General features: G+C 34.9%; 1 protein-coding gene across 4 annotated transcripts in view; it reads left to right on the top strand.

Moving 5' to 3' along the window:
• NME7 (NME/NM23 family member 7) overlaps positions 1-23,893 on the top strand; it is a 147,371-nt gene that overhangs the window by 26,403 nt on the left and 97,075 nt on the right. For 2 of the 4 annotated variants that reach the window (XM_064370572.1, XM_064370575.1), the window contains exons 2-5: positions 215-291; positions 1,412-1,578; positions 12,388-12,498; positions 19,656-19,706. In XM_064370572.1, coding sequence (XP_064226642.1) covers positions 215-291; positions 1,412-1,578; positions 12,388-12,498; positions 19,656-19,706 — 406 coding nt within the window. Of the gene's footprint in view, positions 1-183; positions 292-1,411; positions 1,579-12,387; positions 12,499-19,655; positions 19,707-23,893 lie in introns of all 4 variants that reach the window. The other 2 variants (XM_064370574.1, XM_064370573.1) reach the window with 1 other exon arrangement.

Here is a 23,893-nt window from a genome sequence, read left to right as displayed (position 1 = left end):
AAGGAAATATTTCTGAGTATGTGTCAATAACTGATATTTTGTTGAAAAGCAGAAAAAATCAATATAATAGGTCGAAGTAAGTTTGTTTCTTGCAAATTGGGAATTCTTGCTCTCATTTTGTGTGACTTATAGAAGAGTGCTTGTTCTTTATATGTTAGTGTTAAAATTCTTCTTTCTTTGCAGAATCATAGTGAAAGATTCGTTTTCATTGCAGAGTGGTATGATCCAAATGCTTCACTTCTTCGACGTTATGAACTTTTATTTTACCCAGGGGATGGATCTGTTGAAATGGTAAATTAGCCTTTCTTTGTTTGAATGTTGGCAAAGGGGGTGAGTGTGGGATAGGGAGAGGAATAGCATTGCCTTTTATATAATTGCTTTTTAAAAACACATTTATATTTGTGTGTGTGTGTGTGTGTGTGTGTATGTGTGTATATATGTATATATATATGGAAATTCTTTTTTAAAATATTCGTTGTAATTCCAATATAAGGAGCTAACTTGTGCCTTTATTTTTAATGTCAAGAACAGGATTTTTTTTTTTGTCAAAAGACTGAAGTGGGGGCTGGGTGCGGTGGGTCACGCCTGTAATTCCAGCGCTTTGGGAGGCCGAGGTGGGTGGATTACTTGAGGTCAGGAGTTCGAGACCAGCCTGGCCAACATGGTGAAACCCCATCTCTACTAAAAATACAAAAAATCAGCTGTGCGTGGTGGCATGTACCTGTAATCCCAGCTACTCGGGAAGCTGAGGCAAGAGAATCATTTGGACTCAGGAGGTGGAGATTGCAGTGAGCTGAGATCACACTACTGCACCCCAGCCTGGGTGACAGAATGAAATTCTGTTTCAAAAAAAAAAAAAAAAAGACTGAAGTGAGATTATTCATGGTTTGGATAAGGAAAAACCAATAAGTGATTATAAATAAGCATTATCATGGTCATAAATATGTCCTCATTATTGAAAGCTGTTATTGCTACAAAAAGTCAAATTAAAGAGGATCAGGCTAAGAGGGTTTTGTTTATTTCTTTGTGTCCCTTCATTGGGAACACTTTTAACAAGCGAATCTTTTCGGTATTGGGATTTTGTGTACACAAGAAAGCAGAAATTTGGGTGTATGACTCTTTCTTTAGCATTTTGTAAGGACTACTCTACTGAAATGATTTGGTAATAAACAAATCTCTATTCAGGTTTTTTAAAGTATTAAATTTGTAATAAGAAGCTTTTATGTCATTACCGGATTGGATTTGGAAATATGGAAGTTATAAAAAATTATGATTTATATTTGTAACAAAAAATAGAATATAACCTATATTTGATAAGACAGCATTAAGAATTATTTCTACCTTATGATAAGATTAACTTTCCTTATTAATAATTTTTTTTTGTTCATTATATTGTTGTTTCTGGTTCTAGCATGATGTAAAGAATCATCGCACCTTTTTAAAGCGGACCAAATATGATAACCTGCACTTGGAAGATTTATTTATAGGCAACAAAGTGAACGTCTTTTCTCGACAATTGGTATTAATTGACTATGGAGATCAATATACAGCTCGCCAGCTGGGAAGTAGGAAAGAAAAGTAAGAAAATAATTATATAATCTTTTTCCATTCTCTGACTTTAGGCCCAAAATCAAGCAGAATTAAGACTGGGAGTGTTTAACCATATGAGGACAGATAGGACCTGGAAAATGGTTGTCTTCATTCTGTCTTTTTTTTTTTTTAATTGAAAAAAAATTGATAATATCATAGTTGTTTATGTCTCCTCTGACTTAATTCATATTTATGTCTCCTGTGGCACTTAGCACATCTCCTTCCATAATGCAAGCACCTTCTCTGTATTAGCTGAATGAATTAATAAATCACAATTTAAAATCTATTATTTATTCTTTCCTTTTTTCATTTTCTCCCTGTTTTCAAATGATGATCTTTGATATAGTTGACCAGGAAGTTTTTGTCCAGATATTTTGTAACTAATGCTGTCTGTTCTTGAGTTTTGTTAACAGACATATATATCTAATAAATGTTGATCAACTGATCAATTGAAAAATGACAATATGAGTGTTGTAAAAAGGAAAAAGGAAAGAAACCATATAAAGAAATTGTGATACAGGGAGACTGATCTATCTTGTTTGTAACTGTATCCCTAAAAGCTGTTATAGCGATACCTCAAACAGTAAATTATTCACAGAGTGTGACCCACGAAAGTTTCTTAAATAAATGAGTGAATAAATTGATGTCATCGAAATGTCTGGAGGTATGGTATGTTGAAGGAAGAGTTTCCCAATGGCTGGCATCCCGCCTCCTTCTCTTCCTCCCACTGCATGTGGCTCGTTCTGTGAAAGAGAAACTGTAGCATGATGCCTCCACCTGTGTCTCTATTCTTCTGTTGTTTGTCAAAGCTGCATTCATCATTCATTTTCTCAGTTTTGATTTAGAAGAGATACAGTCATCTGTAAAAGAGGCTAAGAAAAAAAATTGAAGAGAGAACAATTTGGAGATGCAATTGAAAGTTAGACTTACAGAAAACTAGGACTTTTGATAATGTTTTTCTTCCGAATATTGATTTTCAGTATTAGCACAATGGCATTTTAATTTTCAGCCTCTACATTTATGAGTTTCAAGTTTCTGAGACTAGAATTAATTATATTTGAAATGAAGTTTTAATTCCTTTGTCATCTTTCTTGGCTCTGATTGCTGTAGCTTATATTTTATATAGTTTGGGGAGATTTTTTTTTCCTGCAGAGTGATTGTATTGTAATTAAAATAGGGATTATTAGTCGAAGTTAAGACTGTATGAAAGGCTCCAAAAATGATTTAATTCAATAGGGAAAACAAATCAATCAAACTATTTTTTGAAATCTACTACTCAAATGATTAGCTGATTGCATAACATCTGAGTCACTCTCATAGTAACATGGTATCTCTTTCTGTGGCTTCCATAGTTTTTCTATACGAGCGCTTTAGAATTCTTGAGGTGATTGGATTCTCAGTGTGGCTGTTAGTACACAAATGGTGATGGATCAGAGGGGCGGTGAATGCCTCATAAAAAAGGAAGACCAAAGACTCCTTTTGATATAGGACAAAAATTTCAGATATTAAATAGGGATCTTTTAATGTTATGAGATCTTATGTAAAAGTCTATGGGATTACAGAAATGCCAACCATAATTCCTTTATTTAAAACTAATAAATGTATGTAGCATTCGTTTATGGAGCACATACTATATGCCAGTCATTACAATACACACTTTACTTACACCTCAGTTCAAGACTACTTTATTTTATTATTATTATTTTTGAGGCAGGGTCTGCTGGCTCTGTCACTCAGGCTGAAGTGAAGTGGCATGATCATAGCTCACTGTAGCCTTGACTTCCCAGGCTCAAGTGATCCTCCCAGGTCAGTCTCCTGGGTAGGTGGATCTACAGCCCTGCACCACTATGCCTGGCTAATTTTTTGGTATTTTGGTAGAGATGGGGTTTTGCCATCTTGCTTACACTGGAAGACTACTTTAAATATTTATTTAAACTAGCAAGATAAGTGACTTAGGGAGGCAGGGTTAAGAGTCTGACCTAATAAAAATAAAATTATAGCCATTAAAATTACTATGTATATATTTTAATTCTGATTTGACAGAAGTGTATGTTGTTAAATCTGTTTTATAGAATGGGTAAGTAACTTGTCCATAGTCACACATGGAAAGTAAAGGGAAACCATATTTTTTCTCCAAAATTCATTCTCTTTCTACTAAACCTCTAATTAATAGGGCAAATGCTGTCGAATAGGACTGATTTTAAAATGGAGAAACAGAAGAATTCTATTTTAATATAAAGACAAATTTGAAGTATTTGGGCTTCATATAGTTAATGAAAATATATACAGTATATATTTTACTGACTCAAATTGAGTCACCATTTTCTCTTCTTACTCTTTCTTAACTCCATATGGGTTAGAAAAATCCAGCAGCCATTTGGGTGATTTAAATAAATTTCTTCGAAACCCAAGAGTTTCAAAAATGTATTGTTTTATTTAAATGGCAAAAAGTAAGGATATGGAAATATATGTATATGTCTATCAGCATTCTACAGAAACACCTTCTGTATAATAACTGATTTAGTCTAGTTCTCAGTTGTGTACAGTGTTGAGGAAAATTTATGAACTAATTACATGTTAAAGTCTTTTCTTTCTGTAATAAAGCTGATAGTGAGGAGGATGAGTGAAATTGATCCCATGGAGCTTATCAGCTAACTGGGGAGCCGTTATCCAGATAACTTAATATAATTCAGTTTAACTCATGAGCTAGCTTCAGCTTTCCAATTCCCTTTGACTGTAGAAATCTGACATTTGGTTCACATTTCTAGCCTCTCTACATAAAGATCCTCTAATCAAATGGATAAAGGTTACAAGTTGTCAATGAGTCAGTCTTTGATTTTAATTTTAGCTAGTAATCAATTGATGCTTTATGACTCTGTTGTTTAGATGTAGAGACACAATACAATTTGTGTCTTTCTAAAAATGTATTACCTCAAACCAGAAATAATTAAAAAGTTTTCATATAAAGAGTCAATATATATATGTATGTGTGTGCATGAATGATAGGGGAATTTTATATGAATAGGAAGCTATTCCCCATGTGATAAATGAGGTGTTAAATGTTTACTTTGACAGCTTTATAGCTATAGTAAGAAGTTTATAAAAATTAATGAAAAATAATGCCAGTATCCTATTTAAAAATTCTTTAATTTTAAGTACTGAGCCACATATTTACATTCAGCAGTCCCATTCCTTCTGAGTCTCAGCCAGAAAGCAAACCATCTAATCAAAGGGAGAAAGGGCATTACTAGGTTAGGTGAACAACATTATAGTACATGCTAAATACATGAGATTCTTGAGCCCATCTTTTAACTTTCAGTGAAAGGAAGACACTGCTATTTTTTATAAGAAAAATTATGAAGTCAATGATGTAAAATCTGTGATCCCAAGGTCTAAGTCCAAGATATTTGAGGCTCCGTAACAGCAGGAACTCAGCACAGTATGCATTTTCCTGTCCTCTTGGAGACGTACTGAAATGGTATGTGAGTAAAAGGCCATATTTTAGGTGAGACCTGTGCTTAGAAGGGGCTTAAGAATACTTCTCTTTGGAGGTAGGGAGATTGACCTAAATCACCTTTTGAGTTTTTAAATACAGCCTAATAATTCTAAGAATTTGCTTAATTGATAATTTTTTTAAAGGTACTGAAATAATACTTTATATATTTTCTAGACTTATGTGGTTTAACAATTCTTATGGATGAACATACATTTTCTAATATTAGAATTTGACTCATATGAACTATACATTTTTTCTATGTGAAGACTTGGTAATATCATCATATATATAGTTGAAGAAATTTTATTGGGAGAAAATGTCATAAAATCTTGGTTGTATCGAGTTTGAAACAACCTCAGGGTTCAGGTATTATATACTTTAGCAGGATTACAGTATTGAAATATCAAAATTAATGTATGAATGAATTAAATACACAAAAATTTTAATAAATGCTAAAAATGTATCTCTTCCCTTCTTCTATCCCAACTGGGATAAATGAAGTTTAGAAAACTTTAAAAATTATTCTTCTGTCTTCCCCTGGTTCTTATGGCACTTCACCACCTCTACCCCCATCTGGCTATTTCTTCTCAGAGGCAAAAAAGACTGCTGGTATTCCCCAGGGTTCTGTTCATGGCCCTTTTTTTCTCATTATATATTCTCTCCCAGGGGATTCTATGTACTCCATGACTTCAACGATGCGTTGCTTTCCAAATTTGTGTCATCAGCCTAGCTGTAAAACCATATGTTTAAGCTTTTTCCTGAACCTTTCCATGTCGATTTTTCACAGGCACTGAAAAATCCAAAATTGAATTAATTAACAAATCTAAAATTAAATTAATTCTCTTTCATTGAAAAGCCTACTTCTGTATTCACTAACACAACATTCACCTAATCACATACTTAGAAAATTGGTAGCTATCCTTGAGTTCCATATTTATTTTATCCCTAAATCCACATGGGGACCTAATCTTACCAATTTACTTGTCTCCTTCATAAATCTCTTATTTCTCTTCTCTTTTATTATCTTTTTCACTCTTCCTTAAAACAGCTTCTTGTCATTTATTGAGCTCAATTAGTCTCCATTCTTCCCTCCAAATTACTAACTGATGAAGAACTAACACAGGAGACAGAAGTATATCAAAATATTAAGTATTAATTTTACTTAGGCTGTCTTGTGAAAACTGTGTTTGAGAATAGTTGAGGTTTTCTTTCTGTTCCTATTTTCTTTATCAATTACACTGATCTGGAACTTGAGGCCTGCCTGAGGGACAGGTGGATCTACAGAACAAACTGAGAGCATACTTGCCCAGAGCTCTCCTCCTGCCTCCCAGCCCATGGAGCACAGGAGAGAGAGCACTAGAGAGTGCTGCACTCTGACTCAGATGTGCTTCACATGTGAAAGCAGGGGAACAATATACTCTCTCTTACTTGAAGGCCTGCAGGTCTGAGAGAAAAGAGGTAGGGCCACATATAACCGAAAACTCTTAAATAGGGCCAGATGTGGAAGAACAAATGGAAGAGTAGAGAGAGAGAGAGAGCACTTTCTCATAGGAACGGAGTAGAAGTCACTTTACTCATGAGGAGCAAGGGAACACATTCCTGGTGGTTTTCTGGGTTTTACACCTTTAAGCCAATTGGCTGCCACGCTCTAGTAGAATATGGCTGCTTCTTGGGGAAGAGACCAGATGAATACGGTCTTGCTGTCACCTTGAAGAAACCATTCCCTCAATACCAATTACTGTTACTTTGTATATTGTCCTAGGACCGGTGGTAAATAGTTGAGTTTTGGCTGCTGAAAGGCATCGTAATGCATTAGAAGAATACCTTAGTTCAGTAACAAAGGCCTTGCTAAAAACTCACCCCTAATCTTTTTCTCATCTTTACTTATCTATAGTATCATTGTCCAAGATGGCATGCTGTTGATTATACGATAGACCCAACAACAGCGTAACTGCCTCCCAAATAATATATTGAAAAATGCTTTCCCAGTATTGAATTTGGGAGAAATTGAGATTTTTTTTTTCTTTAAAATAAGATGAAATTCTGCCTTTCCATTCTATAATTCTCAATCATATGGTTCTTGGTCATTTAACAGATTAGACTTGAATTTCCTTTTTAGCTCTAGCTTGAGCCATCTTTCTTTAGAAAGGGTTTGATTGATAGTGTATTTGGGTTAATTAATATCTTTTTGCCATCTCTTTTAGGCTTGCCCTATTATGCTTTAGATATGTCTTATGTCTCTTGTAAATAGTATATAGGTTTTTTTTAGAAAAATTAATCTGGAACCCTTATGTTTTCATTGGTAAAGTTAGTACATGTACATTTACATATGCTGTGATTATTGGTATTTTTATATATATTTCTATTTTACTGTTTTCCTGGTCAACATGGTGAAACCTTGTCTCTACTAAAAAATACAAAAATTAGCCAGGCATGGTGGCGTGCGCATGTTGTCCCAGCTCCTCAGAGGCTAAGGTGTGAGAGTTGCTTGAACCCAGGAGGTGGAGGTTGCAGTGAGCTGAGATGGCGCCACTGCACTTCAGCCTGGGCAACCCAGTGAGACTCTCATCTCGAAAAAAAAGAAAAGAAAAAAGAATGTTTAATCTGCAGTTGTTTTGTGTAGTTTATATATTCGTCCATTAGGTCAAGTCTGTGAATTGAGATGTTCAAATCTTTCACGTTTACCGATTTTGGGGCAGCTTATTCTATCAATTGCCAAGGTTTTGTTAAAATTTCCTAATGTAATTATCATTTGTCTATTTCCTCTTGTAGTTATGTTAGCCTTTATAATTTTAAGGGTATGTTACTAGATGATTTAAATTGTTATATCTTCTTGGTAAATTGAACCTTTTATTATTATGAAGAGACTATCTTTATCTCTACCAATGCTTTTTACTTTAAAGCCTGCTTTCTCTGATATTAATTTGGCTGTACTGGCTTTCTTTTAGTTAACATTCTCATGGTATACTTTTTCCATTCTTTTTACTTTAGATTTGCAGTATTCTATTCTAAGTGTGCCTTTCATTAGTTGTTGGCTTTTTTGTTTGTTTTTTATATCTTTTTAAAAAAACTTTAAGTTCCTGGATACATGTACAGAATATGCAGATTTGTTACATAGGTATACATGTGCCATGGTGGTTTGCTGCAGCTATCAACCCGTCATCTAGGTTTTAAAATCCAATCAGATTATCCTTTAAAAAAATTTTTTTTAGAAATACAGTTTTATAACCTGCATCTACTGTAGAGAACTTATTTGTAATGTAACTACTGATATGCTTACGTTTAACTCTCCCTCCCGTCTTGTCTTGCGCTTTCATCTTCTGCCTGTTTTATTATCTTACTTTCGGTTGTTTGGATTGCTTTTGGATTTTTTAAATCATTTTTTTCTATATACAGTTAGTATTTACGCTAGAAACTACATTATGTGTACTTAACTTGGTGAAGCTTAAATCTAATTAATACTTTCATCTTCCTTTTTGAAAATCTAAGAATCTCAGAAGACTTTAGCTCAATTTTTGCTAGGATTTTTGCTGAATTATATGCTGTTTTTGCTGTTATTTTTTTGTTTTTTTTTCCCATGAACCCAATGATTTACTATTACTGTTTACTATAATCAGTATTCATTTAGATTTCTTCACTTTTTATCCTTTTTATCATCTCAGACATTCTGTTTGGGATTATTTTACCTTTGCTTAAGTTACATTTTTTAAAAATAATTTCCTTTTGAGTATGTTTACTGATAGAAAACTCTTTCACTTTGCAATCATCTGAAAATGTCTTTATTTCACTTATATTCATGAAAGTATTGTCTTATCTCTGTTGTATCTTTTTGTTTTTCTGTGCTTCATTCCAAATTTGCTCAGAATTCTTTCTCTGTCAAACCCTTTATCTAGTTCTTATTTACGTTACTGTATTTTCATCATAAGATATTCTAATATGTTCTTTTTCAGATCTACTTTTCAGTTTTATAGCTTCTAGTTTTCTATTGCCTGATATTTTGTAGCTTGTCTTTTAGTCCTTTAGCCATAGTTTGCATGGATATTTTACAGTCTTTATCTGATTATCCTAGTGTCTGAAGTATTTGTGGGTCTCTCTTCTATTGTTTTTCCTGGTTTTCTCTCATGTTGGCCTTTTCCCTATATGTGTGTATGTGTGTGTAGTTAATTTTGTGTGAGTATGATTGCCATGTGTGTATGTGTGGGTGTATTGCATGTATAAACATAATATATGTGTGATATGCATTTTCATATGAATTATTTGAGGTACAGGATGACATTACTTCTAGGAAGGAATTAATTGTCTTTGCTTCTGTCTTTTTCCTGGAGGCATTAGCAGTCTGTATGACCATTACCCAAGTTCAAAAACTGTAAGTTTTGAGACTGCCTAGATGATGTGAACTTCTATTGCCATTCAAGACCTGGTTCTTTCTGATTCGCCCTAAGGGGGTATAGCCTTTGGACCCAAATTGTTTTAGGAAGGATCATCTCTTGGGTACTGTTCCCTTTTCCCAATGATGTATTACAAATCAAAGTTCAGATTTTCCAGATAGACAATGCTGTAAAGTCAAAAACAACTTTCATTCTTACTTTTCTAGGTCCCCGTTTTTTTTACTTTTGTCTCAGTAATTATTTATGATCTAGTCAATTTATCTTCAGTTTTAAAAAGATTTTTAAAAATATCAGTGTTTTTAGTTTTGGGTGTAAGAATTGTTCTGAATAATTTTGCTATTATTGCCAAGCAAAAGTCTTGACTCACTGAATTTTCCTCCAAATTACAGGTGCCTCATTTGAGACAGTTTTCCTTTATCCATGGGGCAAACACACACTTTATGCTTGTAAGGAAGGCATGAGAAAAACTATAAATTTAGCCTTGGTGTTTAGAATAGGTTTTTATATACTTAACACAAATAATGAATACCTTTTAGAATACTTATATAAATTAAAGTTTACACATTTATTCTTTTTCGTCAATGGCATTTAAAGAGTCCATAGCACTGTACTATCTAAGATGTTTAATAGCACTGTATTATCTAAGACTTTATTATATAGCAATAGCACTATACTATCTTGGACATTTATTGTACAGCAATCTGTCATCTTTCTCAGAAACATTTGCAGTGATTTTTGCTCAGAACCTGATGGTATATGAAGACATTTATTGCCTAGCTCTGTGATAATTGTTATTTTCTGAAAATCTGTATCCTGAGTTTGTGAAGGGTGGCCAAACTCTTTTTTCACAAGAAGTAGTTACTGTGTATTGCTAAGAAATTTTAATCTTAAATAATGGTTTTTATAATTTTTTGTTTTCTTTTGAGAGTATCTCATGCTGCATCTTATAGCGCTTGCCTCAGTGCAGGCAAGAGAATTACTAAGTGGTAGACTGTTACACTGATGGCTCTCAATAAATCATGCCTCGTGGTCTTCTCTCACAATGACCCTGAGCTTGACCATGTGACTTGTATTGGCCAAAGAGATGTCAGAAAACATAACTCAAGGGGATACTTGATAATTGCCTGTACATTGCTTGCTGTGTGGTGGTATTTGAAGGGGCCCGGTCTAGCCTCCTTAAGGACCACAGGAAAGAAAAGCCTAGTTGTCTCAGCTAAGTACAGCCCCCAGCTGACCCACCAGCTGAATATGGCTGTATGAATGATCCTAGGTGAACAGCCTACCTACAGAACCTTGAGAAATTGTTGTTTTACACCACTACATATTTAGACGGTTTGTTATGCAGTTACAGATAACAGAGGCACTATTGATATATCTTTGTCCTCTTGTTTCTTCATGTGCTATCTTTATTTTTAAATTAACACAGATGATGCCCAATATCTTATTTTCCCTCCAAAATGCAATTTACTTATTACTTACTGAAATATTAAGTAGCAAAGACATGACAGAGGAATTTATTTTGCGTTATTAATCATATAATCAACACTTTGTCTCTTGTAGGTATTTAAGAAAAAATGAAATTACATTTTAAGTTGTTTGTCAATTTTAGACTTTTCACATTGCTTCTTGTTTATAGACATTGATGACTACTGCTATGTTTTATACTTCTTTAAGAGATGTGGTTAGTGAAATGTTCTTCCAGAGTTTACCATAAACAGTTTATAGGTTAGTTTGTCTTAAAGTATTTAAATAATATGAATTAAAAAGTGAAGAGTTTTAAGTATGTTTTCAATGAAGCCAGACAATATAAAGTAATATAACTGACTTATCTGCTTTAAAATAAAGAAAAAGATTATCTGGTCTAATTTGTAATAAACACACTAAGATGAACAATTTTTGTTATTACAGTTTTAATTCTCAGCTGTAAGCTGTATCCAATTTAAGTAAGGATGTATGAATGTTATCCTGAGCTAAGTTTGTCTTATTGGTGAAAAAAAAAAATCCAACAATGAAAAGACCAACTATTCTCCTTTTATGGAATCCTTGAATTAATGCCATTGTTATCAGAATGTTGCAAATGCAGAGGAGAAAGTGACAGCAATTCTTTATTAAAAAAGGTGAATTACTCCAGCTAATATGGTTTTTATGCTGCATTTGCAAATATTATTCTTGAGGATTTGGTGATGATGCCCCCTTTTAACAGTATTAAAATGCTGCTGACCGGCTGTGTGACCTTTGGCATGTTACCTTGGTAGGCCTACTTTCCTCAGTAAAATGAGGACACTCAGGTGACCTTCATTTCCAAATTTCTCTTACTTCTGAATCTTCAGAGTGGGAGAATGCATTGTTCTGATCTCTTGGAGAAGAACATGATTTTAAAAGTGAGCATATTATCTGTTCATATACATTGCTGTATAAGAAGACATTTGGTTCTTCATGCAATCACCCATGTTATGAATAAATAGTCAATAGAAAAATTTATAATTATTTCCAAATCAATGTTGAACTGACTATATAGCATACAGATATTGAAGTCTAAGAGACTGAAAACCAGGCTCATAATATATTAAATGCAACTTTTTGGAGATTAGTCCTTTGTATAAAATGTATTCTAAGAAACGGAAATTCTAAATGCCTGTGTTTTCTCATTTGGGCATATTAAAAATAACACTGCTTTTTTTCCCCTAAGCTTCTCCCTCTCCCAAGTTTGGTATCTAATTTTGATGTTCATGGGAAAAATACTAAGCTTTGTATAAGCCTTTAAGAGATGTCTTTAATAATCTTCTCTATATAATTAACTTCGAATTTTGATGATCTGGGATAATTGTTGAGGTAACTGCCACTGCTTGGGAATTATAAATAAAAACTATTGAACTATTTTGATTTGCAAACCTATTCTTTGTTTTCTTATAGAACGCTAGCCCTAATTAAACCAGATGCAATATCAAAGGCTGGAGAAATAATTGAAATAATAAACAAAGCTGGATTTACTATAACGAAACTCAAAATGATGATGCTTTCAAGGTAATTTATCATTTTCAGTTATGTAATGTTTGATTCCTTTTAAAAAAATCATTTTCTATCTTTCATGTCATTGTTTAAAATAAAAAAACCTCCTACTGAATGACAGAGAATAGAATATGAACCTTATCAAAATGAGAACTGATAGGAGTTTATCTAAAATGTTACTGACAAAACTGGCTCCCCAAAAGATGGGATTTTTCCCTGTTCAGTGTTATGAAACCCATACACAAAATCGAAAGTGAGTATCAGGCAGTGCAGGCTTCATTCAGTGCCCATGGAATTGAGAAACAGGAGCATGGCTCACAAATCAACTTCTCAACTAGTGAGGGGTGAGGGGGTTAAAATAAAAGATTTCTCTAATAAAGGACATTAAAAGCAAGAGGAGCAATATGATGTCTTTTCTGGAAATTGGTGGTGAACTTCCACTAGTTTCATAATTGGTGGTGAATCAGAGTGCTGCCTTCCTTTTTGTCTTTTTGTGACCTCTTCCGGTCATTGTCATGGCAATTCGCAACAGTCATAGTGCTGGTGGGAATGTCATATGGCATGAAAATCAAATTATAATGAAGCCCGAGGTCTTTTTGATGTAATTTGGTTGCCCATCTTGGTTCTCACCAGTCTCAACTGGTCTGGTTGTAAAGGGAACTTTTTATTGCAGAAGTGCTGTTTCTTAAAGATAAGCAGAATTAGGACAGGATAGAAATTCAGCTGTGATGTAGGCATTACACCAGGCAACAAAAAGAAGAAGAAGAAAGAAAAGAACAATAAGACAAGTAATCAGATGCATAAATAACCACTGAAGCCTAAGTAATTAGGAGTCGTCAAATTATGCATGCCTCATTTAACTATTTATTGTCTTTCAAAACCTCATCTGCTTTTATAACACCAATGCCTAATAATTATGATCTCTTCTTAATATAGAAGTATAACACACTGTATAAAATTAATAGAGAAAATGAATGTCTGATTATTTCTATTTGACAAGAAGATGTTGAGATTTCCAAAGATGATGTATTTGGAAATGTTTACATTTAGCTCTTCTTATTACAAATAATAGGTAAATATGCTTATTTATTTATTTTTTAAATATACCTTTCTAAAAAGCAATCCAATCTATTTGACCAGATATTTTCTAAGTTATTTAGTGAAAATGAGACTTACACATTCAATTTAGCCCTTTCTATCATGAAGTAAGTAACTCTAACCCCAGGCTAAAATTGTATTTCTATTGTGAGAATGGCAAGGAGAATATTAACAATGTACAGATGAAGAATAGAAGATAGGGAAAACCTTCTCTTCAGTTTTTTTAATAGATCCTTTGGGAAAAAAACCTAATGATTTTTCCATGATATTGGACACTTGTTTTAAAAAATTACCTACCAAGTAGACAAAGCAAAGACTGAAACATTCTGGAAGATGAAGAAGGGAGATGAGTATAGGGCAGAGGACTTTGTTTCCTGGGGTCACACTCTGGTTGGCTGAGTGTAACACAGTAGCCCAGAGTGTCTCTAGGGACACGAGTTAGGCAGATCTGGCTCCAACAGTGTTCTTATGTTTCTTCACTAGTTTTTGTTTGTTTTTGGTCAGATGTCTTTATGCTTCAAGAAATCATTCATTTCTTGATTTATTCATTTCTGGTCCGTTGCATTTTTGTTTCTGTGAAAGCACAGACAATGGGGAGCAGTAGACATTCAAGTCAGCTTCAATACATCCGATTCTGAGAAACTAACAAAACACCCTCCATTTTACCCTGACAATGACATGTTTAATTAGAATTTTTCCCTTATGTATGATCTCCTAGTTTACCTATTTTCTAGAGAGACAGGTGGCTTACATTTCAGAGCACAGCATCTAGACCAGATTGCTTGTAACTGCCACTTACTAGGTGTGTGACTGAACAATTTACCACTGTGCTTATTTCTTCATTTGCAAAATGGGAGTTATAATAGTATCTATCTCATAAAGTTGTTGTGAGGGTTACGTGAGTTTAGTGTCTCTATACTTCCAGTGTTTGATAACTTGGTGTCCAACTTCCTGTGGTAAAGAGGCTACTTGTTTTTCATAATGGCCCTGTAGCACATGAAGAAAGATGCTAAAACCAGTGAACACTTCAAGAGTACCATAGGATGTACATTTGCTAGTTTCTTTGAACCTTAAGTCTTGTTAATTCCATCCATGCTAACTTATGAAACATTTCATTCTTTGGAGTACCACAGATGCAAGCACTTCTAATTACTCGTCCACACACCTATTCATTTTTTGTTATGCGCTTCCTTTTCTCATAGTCTTCTGACCACAAATCTCTTACCAAACCATTTTCCCTGGCCCCTCTGGAAATCACGTTTCATTGTGAAGAAATATCCCTGTGTCCACAGTGTCTTAACAGAGTGTATCCTCGCCCCTACATTTTTACTTTAGTTGAAATCTGACCCTTCTCTAGGGACTTACCTTTTCTTTTAGCCCTGAAGGCTGCTCACTCCTAAATGTTTCTGTGTCACAGGATCATTATACGGTGTCAGTGTTTTAGTTCGCTCCTAAAAATCTCTACTCTTCCTCATCCTTGGAAATTCGTGATATTTAGCTGTACTACCATCACTGAGCCTCTTCCATTCTCCAGTTCACAAACTCCACATTTGTTAAAGATTTGGGCACTTGTTTATAGTCTCTTTCTACTCCACTGTCTCCTGACAGTTGGGATGACTTCTTCAACATCTCTGTGAGTGATCATCCAGGGCTCTAGCTCTATAGACCGTTTTCTTCCCCATCTCAGTGACTGTCACCATGATTTCAATTAGGTATTCCTCCAGATTGTGTGCCTTTTTTTTTTTGTTTTTTAAGAATCGTGGTCTTGCTATGTTGCCCAGGCTAGTCTCAAATTGGCCTCAAGTGAGTCTCCTGCCTTGTACTCCCAATGTGCTCAAATTACAGGCATGAGCCACTGCATCCAGCTTGTGTATGTTCTTTTCTTTATAACTTTACCTGAGTAGTGCCACCCATGTCCAGTCATCACCTACCACTTACTTATAGGTGAATTCCAAATACATCTCAGCCTTGACTTCTCTCTACCACTGTCAATCTGAAAGTGATCCTAGAGTCATCTTGCTGCTCCCCCATTCCTCATACCTGCCTGATATGTAAGTCTTTTTACTTCTGTTTTCTGTATATCTCTGGGAGCCATTCTCTCCTTATAATTCCTGTTTCAGCCCCTTAGTTTAGGCATTTTACAGGCTCATAGTCAGGCTCTCAGAGTATCAAAATAAGCTACTGACTGTCTACTTCTAGACTTACTACCTTCTATTCCTTGATGGGTCATTTCCTACCTCAGGATTGTTCCATGCCATTTTCTTATTGCCATTAGAATGAACCTTACACAATGAAAATTTGGACATGCTACCATTCCCTTCCTTAAATCCATCACTGGTTTCCCATGATGTTGGCTTCCATCTCTTCATGGTCGCCAGATGTTGGGGTCTGTGAGAACGGCACGTCTACCAGGGTCTCTTGACCTGCAAGAGGGTCCCAATACCTGGAAGAGAGAGTGCACGGAAGAAAAGAATGATAGAAAGATGGGGTCTGGAGGACTGACGAGGCAATACCCCAGTCAGCCGTTTATTTCGTGCGCAGGGTCTCATTATATACTTTTCAGCCCGCAGTGGCTGATGTCAAATCATTACAACAAAGGGGAACAGAACATTGCAAGCCTGGGGATCAAGATAAAACTAGTATATAAAGATTGATCCAAAAAATTATAAAACAAACAGATGACCTTTTCTACTTAGGGAATAAGATAACATTTTACAACTGTCTAAGCAAGCGATAAATCTTGAGGACAACAATTTCAAATGGCATGCGAATAGTCACAAGCTTCAGTGAATACTTGGTAAACAAAGTGATAAAACTAGCCCAGTACAAAAACTTCAAGAAACACAATGTCTAATAAAACCACACAGCCTTCACCCAGCCATAATATTAGGTCAATGAGCCAGAGATAGACTTTTGCAATATCAAACTCCTTTCAGTTCCTTCTTTCCCTCAGCTCGACTGCCTCCAGCAGGGAGAAACATGTCTGGGCTCAAACTCCATTATGGCGGAGACACTTAGGGGTCTCAACGCTGGGGTGATCCCCACACCATCTGCAGGAAAAAATGGACAAGCAGGCAAGCTCTTTGATGGAGTATAAAAGACTCTTAAGTCATCTGGATTCACCTACTGTGATGGCTGAAGAGGATACTTAGGTTTCAGTTCCCTGAATATGCTGAGCTTTGTCACATCTCAGTTCTCTTGTACATAATTTTGAACTGTTTTGAATGCTCTGCCTTGTCTTCTGCCTAGTCCCTTCCTATTCATCATTCAGAACCAACTCAAATATCTCATGGAAATTAATTCCTGAGAAAACTTAACTGCTTATCTATTCATTCATACACTTCATATATTTTTATTAGTATGTTGAGTTTGGGGTTTCATCCAATTTATAAGCTAGGAAGTTAGCCTATAACTCTTCCTTGGATGTTAGTAGATGACATGAGACTTCTGGGTCAGAGACAAAGGACTTTATTATGGTAGAGCAAGTAGCATGAGCATTGAGTGTATAGCGGTTTCCCTTGCCTCCATATCCTGTAGGAATAAAATGACTTAGGCCCAGTTGTATACTGTGTACATAGAGGGTTGTGTTGCATCACAACTGAGGAGGAGTCAACCTGGGTTACCAGCCGGGGCTATCCATTAGCAAGCAATAAACAAGTGTACTCTTTTTACTGAATAGAGAATTTACCTTATCCCTCAAGGTTGCTTGTTGCAAACACGACCCTGAGAAATGACAACGATAAAGAACAGTCAGGTCCTTATATTCTTTGCATACCCGGTAAGACAAGTTAGAAGGGTGCGAGAAACTCACATGGAGGAATTTCTCACAATGTGTGAATCTTTTCTAAAATTGTTTGTTCAAATGTCAGTTCCTCCATGATGACAATATCCAGAAGTCAGCTGCTGAGTTCTGTATAAGTTTGTATTTCTAGTCCTTGGAGCGGTGCCTCAGTCAAGGTAGGCATTAAGCAAATATTTTTGGAAAGAGTTAATGGGTAGATCTTTGTGAAATAATGGTTTGTTTCTTCATAAAAACAAAACAATAACAAAAAACTTCTCTAGATAGTGATTCACTTATTAATACCTATCTCCTTCTAAACCTTTTAAGCGAAGAATTAGGTAAGAATGATGGGAAAAACACTGATGAACTCTCATCCTGCTTTCAATTTTAGATTTGGAATGGAGATAACTGTGGAATCAGGGACACGTTGGATAAAAACAATGAAACATTTTTAGTAATGGAGTGGGGTTTTTCTTTTCAATGATATTAAAAATTACGGTTGTTTTTTCCTTTCTTGTAGTTCAGTTTTTTTTGTGTTTGAAAAGTTTAGAATTGATTATTTTGGTATTCTGCTAACTCTTCCAGTTTACTCTCTATGTGAGTTTTTCAGCCATTCAGTTTTACCCCGTTTTACACTATAATGCAATATATACGTATCTCTTTTTTTGTGAGTTTTCTGTTTACCCTCTAGAATGTTGTTCTGCAGTTAGTAGTAGAAAGCATAAGCAGTGAGAGATTTGCAATTGGGTTCAAATCTTCTTGTCTCGTGCTTACTAGCTTTGTGACTTGGACAAATTATATAACTATGCTGGACTTTATTCTTTTCATACGTAAAATGAAGGTGATCACACCTATTTCAATATACCATTGTAAGGAATAAATATAATAATTTAATCATGGCCATAATCGACTCTAGAAAAAAATTGATTTTTTTCTCCTCCTCATGTCTTGGGAGGAATTTTATTCTCTGTATTGTCATTACAGATTTCATAATCTCTTCACAGCCAAAGGAATGTTTAAGTACATTTGGTTAGAATGAGAGTACGTCTGATATAACTTGTTATATAAATTCATTTTGTAATATGCTGATAAAATCTTAAAAGCATTGCATACCAAATTAAGTCTCAAGACTGAAAGATTGATTCTTTGCTAGGGAACACTTTCCAGTGTTAAAAGTAGTTGATATTTACGTATATTTGTCACATACTGTGAACTCAGTTCAAAGCCTTTAAGAAAACTGCAAAATTTTAAGAGAGACACCTGGTTTGCCTTAATAAAAAGGTTTTTAGACTTTTAGCTAATCAGCTTAAAGTCCATTATTCTTTTATTGCCTCTGTAGATATTCTTTAGTGGTAATATAAATGTAAAAAGTGAATCCCTGTTACCATTAATAAACTCTGAGATCTAAATGTTTCCATATTCACCCCCTTTTTTAGTGATATCAGTTAAAGCATTAGCAAGCAATAAATTAAAAACAAATTAATACACATAATTTCTCAGGCAGCTTTTAAAAGCAGAACTGCATAGTCTTTCCTTTGGAGATACCTAGCTAAGAAAAAAAGCTATAAACATGAAATTAAAATTCTCGCCTAAACTCTTAATGTGGGAGAAAGTGACAAATTTTCGATTAGAAGATAGCTTTGCATTTTTTGATGCAACTTGTTTAGACTTTAAAGAAAAAATATTCTTGTTGGTCAAATTCATTTCTAGAATGTTCAGGATGCTGTGAAAAAGAAGGTAGATGAGGCCAGGCATGGTGGCTCACTCCTGTAATCCCAGCACTTTGAGAGGCCAAGGCAGGTAGATCACTTGAGATCAGGAGTTAGCGACCAGCCTGGCCAACATGGTGAAACCCCGTATCTACTAAAAGTACAAAGATTAGCTGGGCGTGGTGGCACATGCCTGTAATTCCAGCTAGTGGGGAGGCTGAGGCAAGAGAACTTCTTGAACCCAGGAGGCGGAGGTTGTAGTGAGTGCTGAGATCATGCCACTGCACTCCAGCCTGGGTGACTCCATCTAAAAAAAAAAAAAAAAGGTGATAAATGATATGTAACATAAGTAGAAAAGTAAATACTGCTTTTTACATTCATTTTAATTTACATAGATGTTACTCATACTTCCAAAATATTTAAAAAGAGAGACTTTGACAGAATATTTTGGTAAAAAATTATTCAAATATAAATAAGTATAAATCGAGAGGATTTTATCTTTATTTTATTTTATTAATATAAACTAAAATAATAATGATTTTCTTTTATAATTCTTAACTATTCTCATTTTGATTATTTTATAGGAAAGAAGCATTGGATTTTCACGTAGATCATCAGTCAAGGCCCTTTTACAAGTAGGTCCTTAATTTGGGGATTAGTGGTATATAAAGGGGGATATCCTAGAAAACTAAGGAGTTACATTTAAAAAATGTATCATGTGAGAATAATCTGTCAAAAGGACCATAGCAGCATCTTACAATTGCACGGAAATCTTTTCAAAGAATCATATTCTCTGTCTTTTTATTAAGAATTCCTATATTTTGTCATTAAAAATCTTTAATCAGTTGCAAATAGGAGCATTTGTTTACATTACAAGAAGGATAACTTTTTAAAATTTTTGGTTGATTAAAAATGGAGTGATAATTATATTTGATGTTGAATATTTTTGTTGTGCCTTTGTGTTTGTGGGGTTTTAATTTATTTAATTTTTATTTTTCATGTCAACTTTTACTTTAGGTTCAGGGGGTACATGTGCTGGTTTGCTACCCGTGTATATTGTGTGATGCTGAGGTTTTGGGTTCAAATGATCCTATTACCCAGGTACTGAGCATAATACCCAATAGTTTTTCAACTCTTGCTCCCTTCCCTCCCTCCTACTCTAATAGTTCCCAGTATCTATGGTTGCCATCAGTAGATATTATTGTCCATGTGTACCCATTATTTAGTTCCCACTTATAAGTAAGAACATGTGGTATTTGGTTTTCTGTTCTGCATTAATTTGCTTAGGATAATGGCCTCCATCTCCATCCGTGTTGCTGCAGAGGCCATGATTTCATTCTTTTTTAATGGCAGCATGGTATTCCATGGTGTATATGTACCATTTTCTTTATCCCGTTCACCTCGGATGGGTTCCTAGGTTAATTCCATATCTTTGCTGTTGTGTAGTGCTGCAGTGAACAGGCAAGTGCATGTATCTTTTTGGCAGAAAGATTTGTTTTTTTTTGGATATATATCAGTAATGGGATTTCAGTGTCAAATGGTAGTTCTGTTTTATGTCCTTTGAAAAATCTCCAAACTGTTTTCTGCAGTGGTTGAGGTACTAATTTGCATTCCCATCAACAGTGTATGTGTTCCCTCTCTCTACAGCCTTGCCAGCATCTGTTGTTTTTTTGAACTTTTTAAAAAATAAATTCAACTTTTATTATAGATACAGGAGGTACATACACAGATTTGTTACATGGGAATATTGTGTAATGCTGAGTATGGATCCTATCCTCCAGGTAGTTGAGTATAGTACCCAATAGGTAGTTACTCAAACCACCTCCATCTCCCCTCTAGTGGTCCTCAGTGGCTACTATCCCCATATTTGTGTCCATGTGTGTTTAATGTTTGGCTTCTACTTGTAGGCGAGAACATATAGTATTTGGTTTTCTGTTTCTGCATTAATTTGCTTAGAATTATGGCCTCCAACTCTGTTTATATTGTTGCCAAGGATGTGATTTTATTTTTTATTATGGCTGTGTAGAATTCTTTGTGTGTATGTACCACATTTTCTTTATCCCATATACCATTGATGGGCACTTGAGTTGATTCCATGTATTTGCTCTTATGAATAGCACAGCAATGAGAGTATGAGTGCACATGTCTTTTTGGTAGAATTTCTTTTCCTCTGGGTATTTACACAGTAACGGAATTTCTAGGTCAAATGGTAGCTCTGTTTTAAATTCTTTGAGAAATATCTACACTGCTTTCCACATGGCTGGAGTAATTAACATTCCCACCAACAGAGTATAAGCACTCCCTTTTCTCTACAGCCTTGCCAGCATATTATTTTTTGACTTTTTAATAATAGGCATTCTGACTGGTGTGAGATGGTATCTCATTATGGTTTTGATTTGCATTTTTCTGATGATGAGTGATACTGAGCGTTTTTTCATGTTTATTGGCTGTTGATGTTTTTTTTTTTTGAGACGGAGTCTCTCTCTGTCACCTAGGCTGGAATGCAGTGGTGTGATCTCAGCTCACTGCAATCTCTGCCTGCCAGGTTCAAGCGATTCTCTTGCCTCAGCCCCCTGCGTAGCTGAGATTACAGGTGCATGCCACCACACCCAGTTAATTTTTGTATTTTTAGTAGAGACAGGGTTTCGCCATGTTGGTTAGGCTGGTCTCGAACTCCTTACGTCGTGATCTGCCTGCCTCTGCCTCCCAAAGTGCTGCAATTACAGATGTGAGCCACCATGTCCGGCTGTATAGTCTTTTGAGAAGTGTCTATTCATGTCTTTTGCTCAATTTTTGGTGGGGTTATTTGTTTTGTGCTTGTTCGATTGTTTAAGTTAGTTATAGATTCTGTATATTAGTACTTTGTTGAATGCATAGTTTGTGAATATTTTCTCCCATTCTGTAGGTTGTCTTTTTACTCTGTTGATAGTGCAGAAGCTTTCACAGTGCAGAAGCTCTTTAATTAGGTCCCATTTGTCAATTTTTGTTTTTGTTGCCATTACTTTTGAGGACTTAGTCATAATTTCTTTCCCAAGGCCAATGTCCAGAATGGTGTTTCCTAGGTTTTCTTCTAAGATTCTTACAGTTCGAGGTCTTACTTATAAGTCTTTAATCCATCTTGAAGTTTTGTATGTGGTTAAAGTTGGGGAGCCAGTTTCATTCTTCTGCTTATGGCTAAACAGCTATCCCAGTGCCATTTATTTAATAGAGAATCCTTTCCCCATTGATTATTTTTGTTGACTTTGTCAAAGTTCAGATGGCTGTAGATGTGTGGCTTTATTTCTGGGTTCTCTATTATGTTCCAGTGATTTAGGTATGTGTCTGTTTTTGTACCAGAACCATGCCGTTTTGGTTACTGTAGCCTGTTGTACTTTTAAACTATTTTGGTAGTCTTGTATATATAAAGCAATGTTCATGTAACCTTTCTATTTTAGCTAAATAGTTTGATATATATTTTGTTCCTTGACCTATAAGAAATAATATATGTTACACTGAATCTATATATTCTAAATGGTTGAGAAGTAATAAAATTTAAGTGAATATTTTGCATACTCGTATTACTATTACTGATAACAGAGTATTTACATTTCTAATAAGAAAGAGTGGTATATTAGCCAAACCAAATGGCCACAGTAGACATGTTATTTGGTATCCTGTACTGAGTAGTGGGTTTTAAAAAAAAGTTTTATATAAGAAAATTATTATGCTTTAGATTATTTCAAATCAAGCATTATAAAATATTCCCAAGCCTTGTTAGAATAGCTATATACAATTTTCTAGAAAATTTGTGGAAATTATCTTTTAGTGTAAACTTTGTATATGTTTATAGTATTGAATTACAACTCCTAATTTAATGATTTATATGTGATTTGCATGTAGTAAATTTTCTTAAAGGAATGAATTAACTAGTTGCCTGTTAATGAGAACAATGTAACAAAAGACTCGGTGAAGTAATTAGAAAGAGTTTCATGAGGCAGTATCTATGATCAGGCACATCATTCCCTGTATTATTACATGCAGTTTTCATAGGCTTATTCTGTTGTGTGTTTTGAGAATTCTGTATTAATAGGGCATTAAATTGTCAGTGTCTTGAAGGAGGGATCTTGTTTTATGGCACAGATACTGATATGTTGTAGGTAATCAATAAATGCTTGTTGAATGACTAAACATGGTTTGGTCCCTTGATTTGGGTTTTTTTAATCTAATGGTTGGTCTTGGGGGTTTTGTTTGTTTTGGCAGCAAAGATCTGGCAGAAAATGTATGAGGAGGTATTATACACCTCTTAGGGTAGAAGATATGAATACTTCTTTGTACATGCTATTTCTTAGAAATATTCTTCAAAATGAATGGGAGCAATTTAAAAAGGAAGTACTGAGGAGAGTTGACTTACATAACATGGTGCAGGGTGGAAGGAAGTATGTAAAAACTAGTCGTAAGTTAGTGAGCACAAATGAGCCTGTCACACCATGTTCCTCCTCCAGGAGGGTCTCTTCTCTGTACTGTGGAGGAGAGAAAAACATGGGGTTACTCTAAAAAGTACTTTGTCCCTGGTTAACACAGTTAGAAAGACAATGTCACTTATTTCATAGTTAAACTTGTCATTGCATCCAGTACACATATAGTAGTGGAAAATAGAATGAGGTATTGTTTTTTATATCTTGGGGGACTGTGACGCAGTGCTGGATTTTTAATCAAGAACCTATGTGTATGCTTTAGTAATTTAATATAGGAATAACCCAGAGTAGTTTTTTATACTAATACTCTCACTCTTTTGCCCAGGCTGGAGTGCAGTGGTGCAGTATCGGCTCACTGCAACCTCTGC

Source organism: Aotus nancymaae, unplaced genomic scaffold (genome assembly GCF_030222135.1).
Source record: "Aotus nancymaae isolate 86718 unplaced genomic scaffold, 86718_ANA_hifiasm-v0.15.2.pri h1tg000108l, whole genome shotgun sequence".
NCBI lineage: Eukaryota > Metazoa > Chordata > Mammalia > Primates > Aotidae > Aotus > Aotus nancymaae.
The sequence above is the reverse complement of the archived record's forward strand: the minus strand, read 5'-3'. Positions and strand labels throughout refer to the sequence as shown.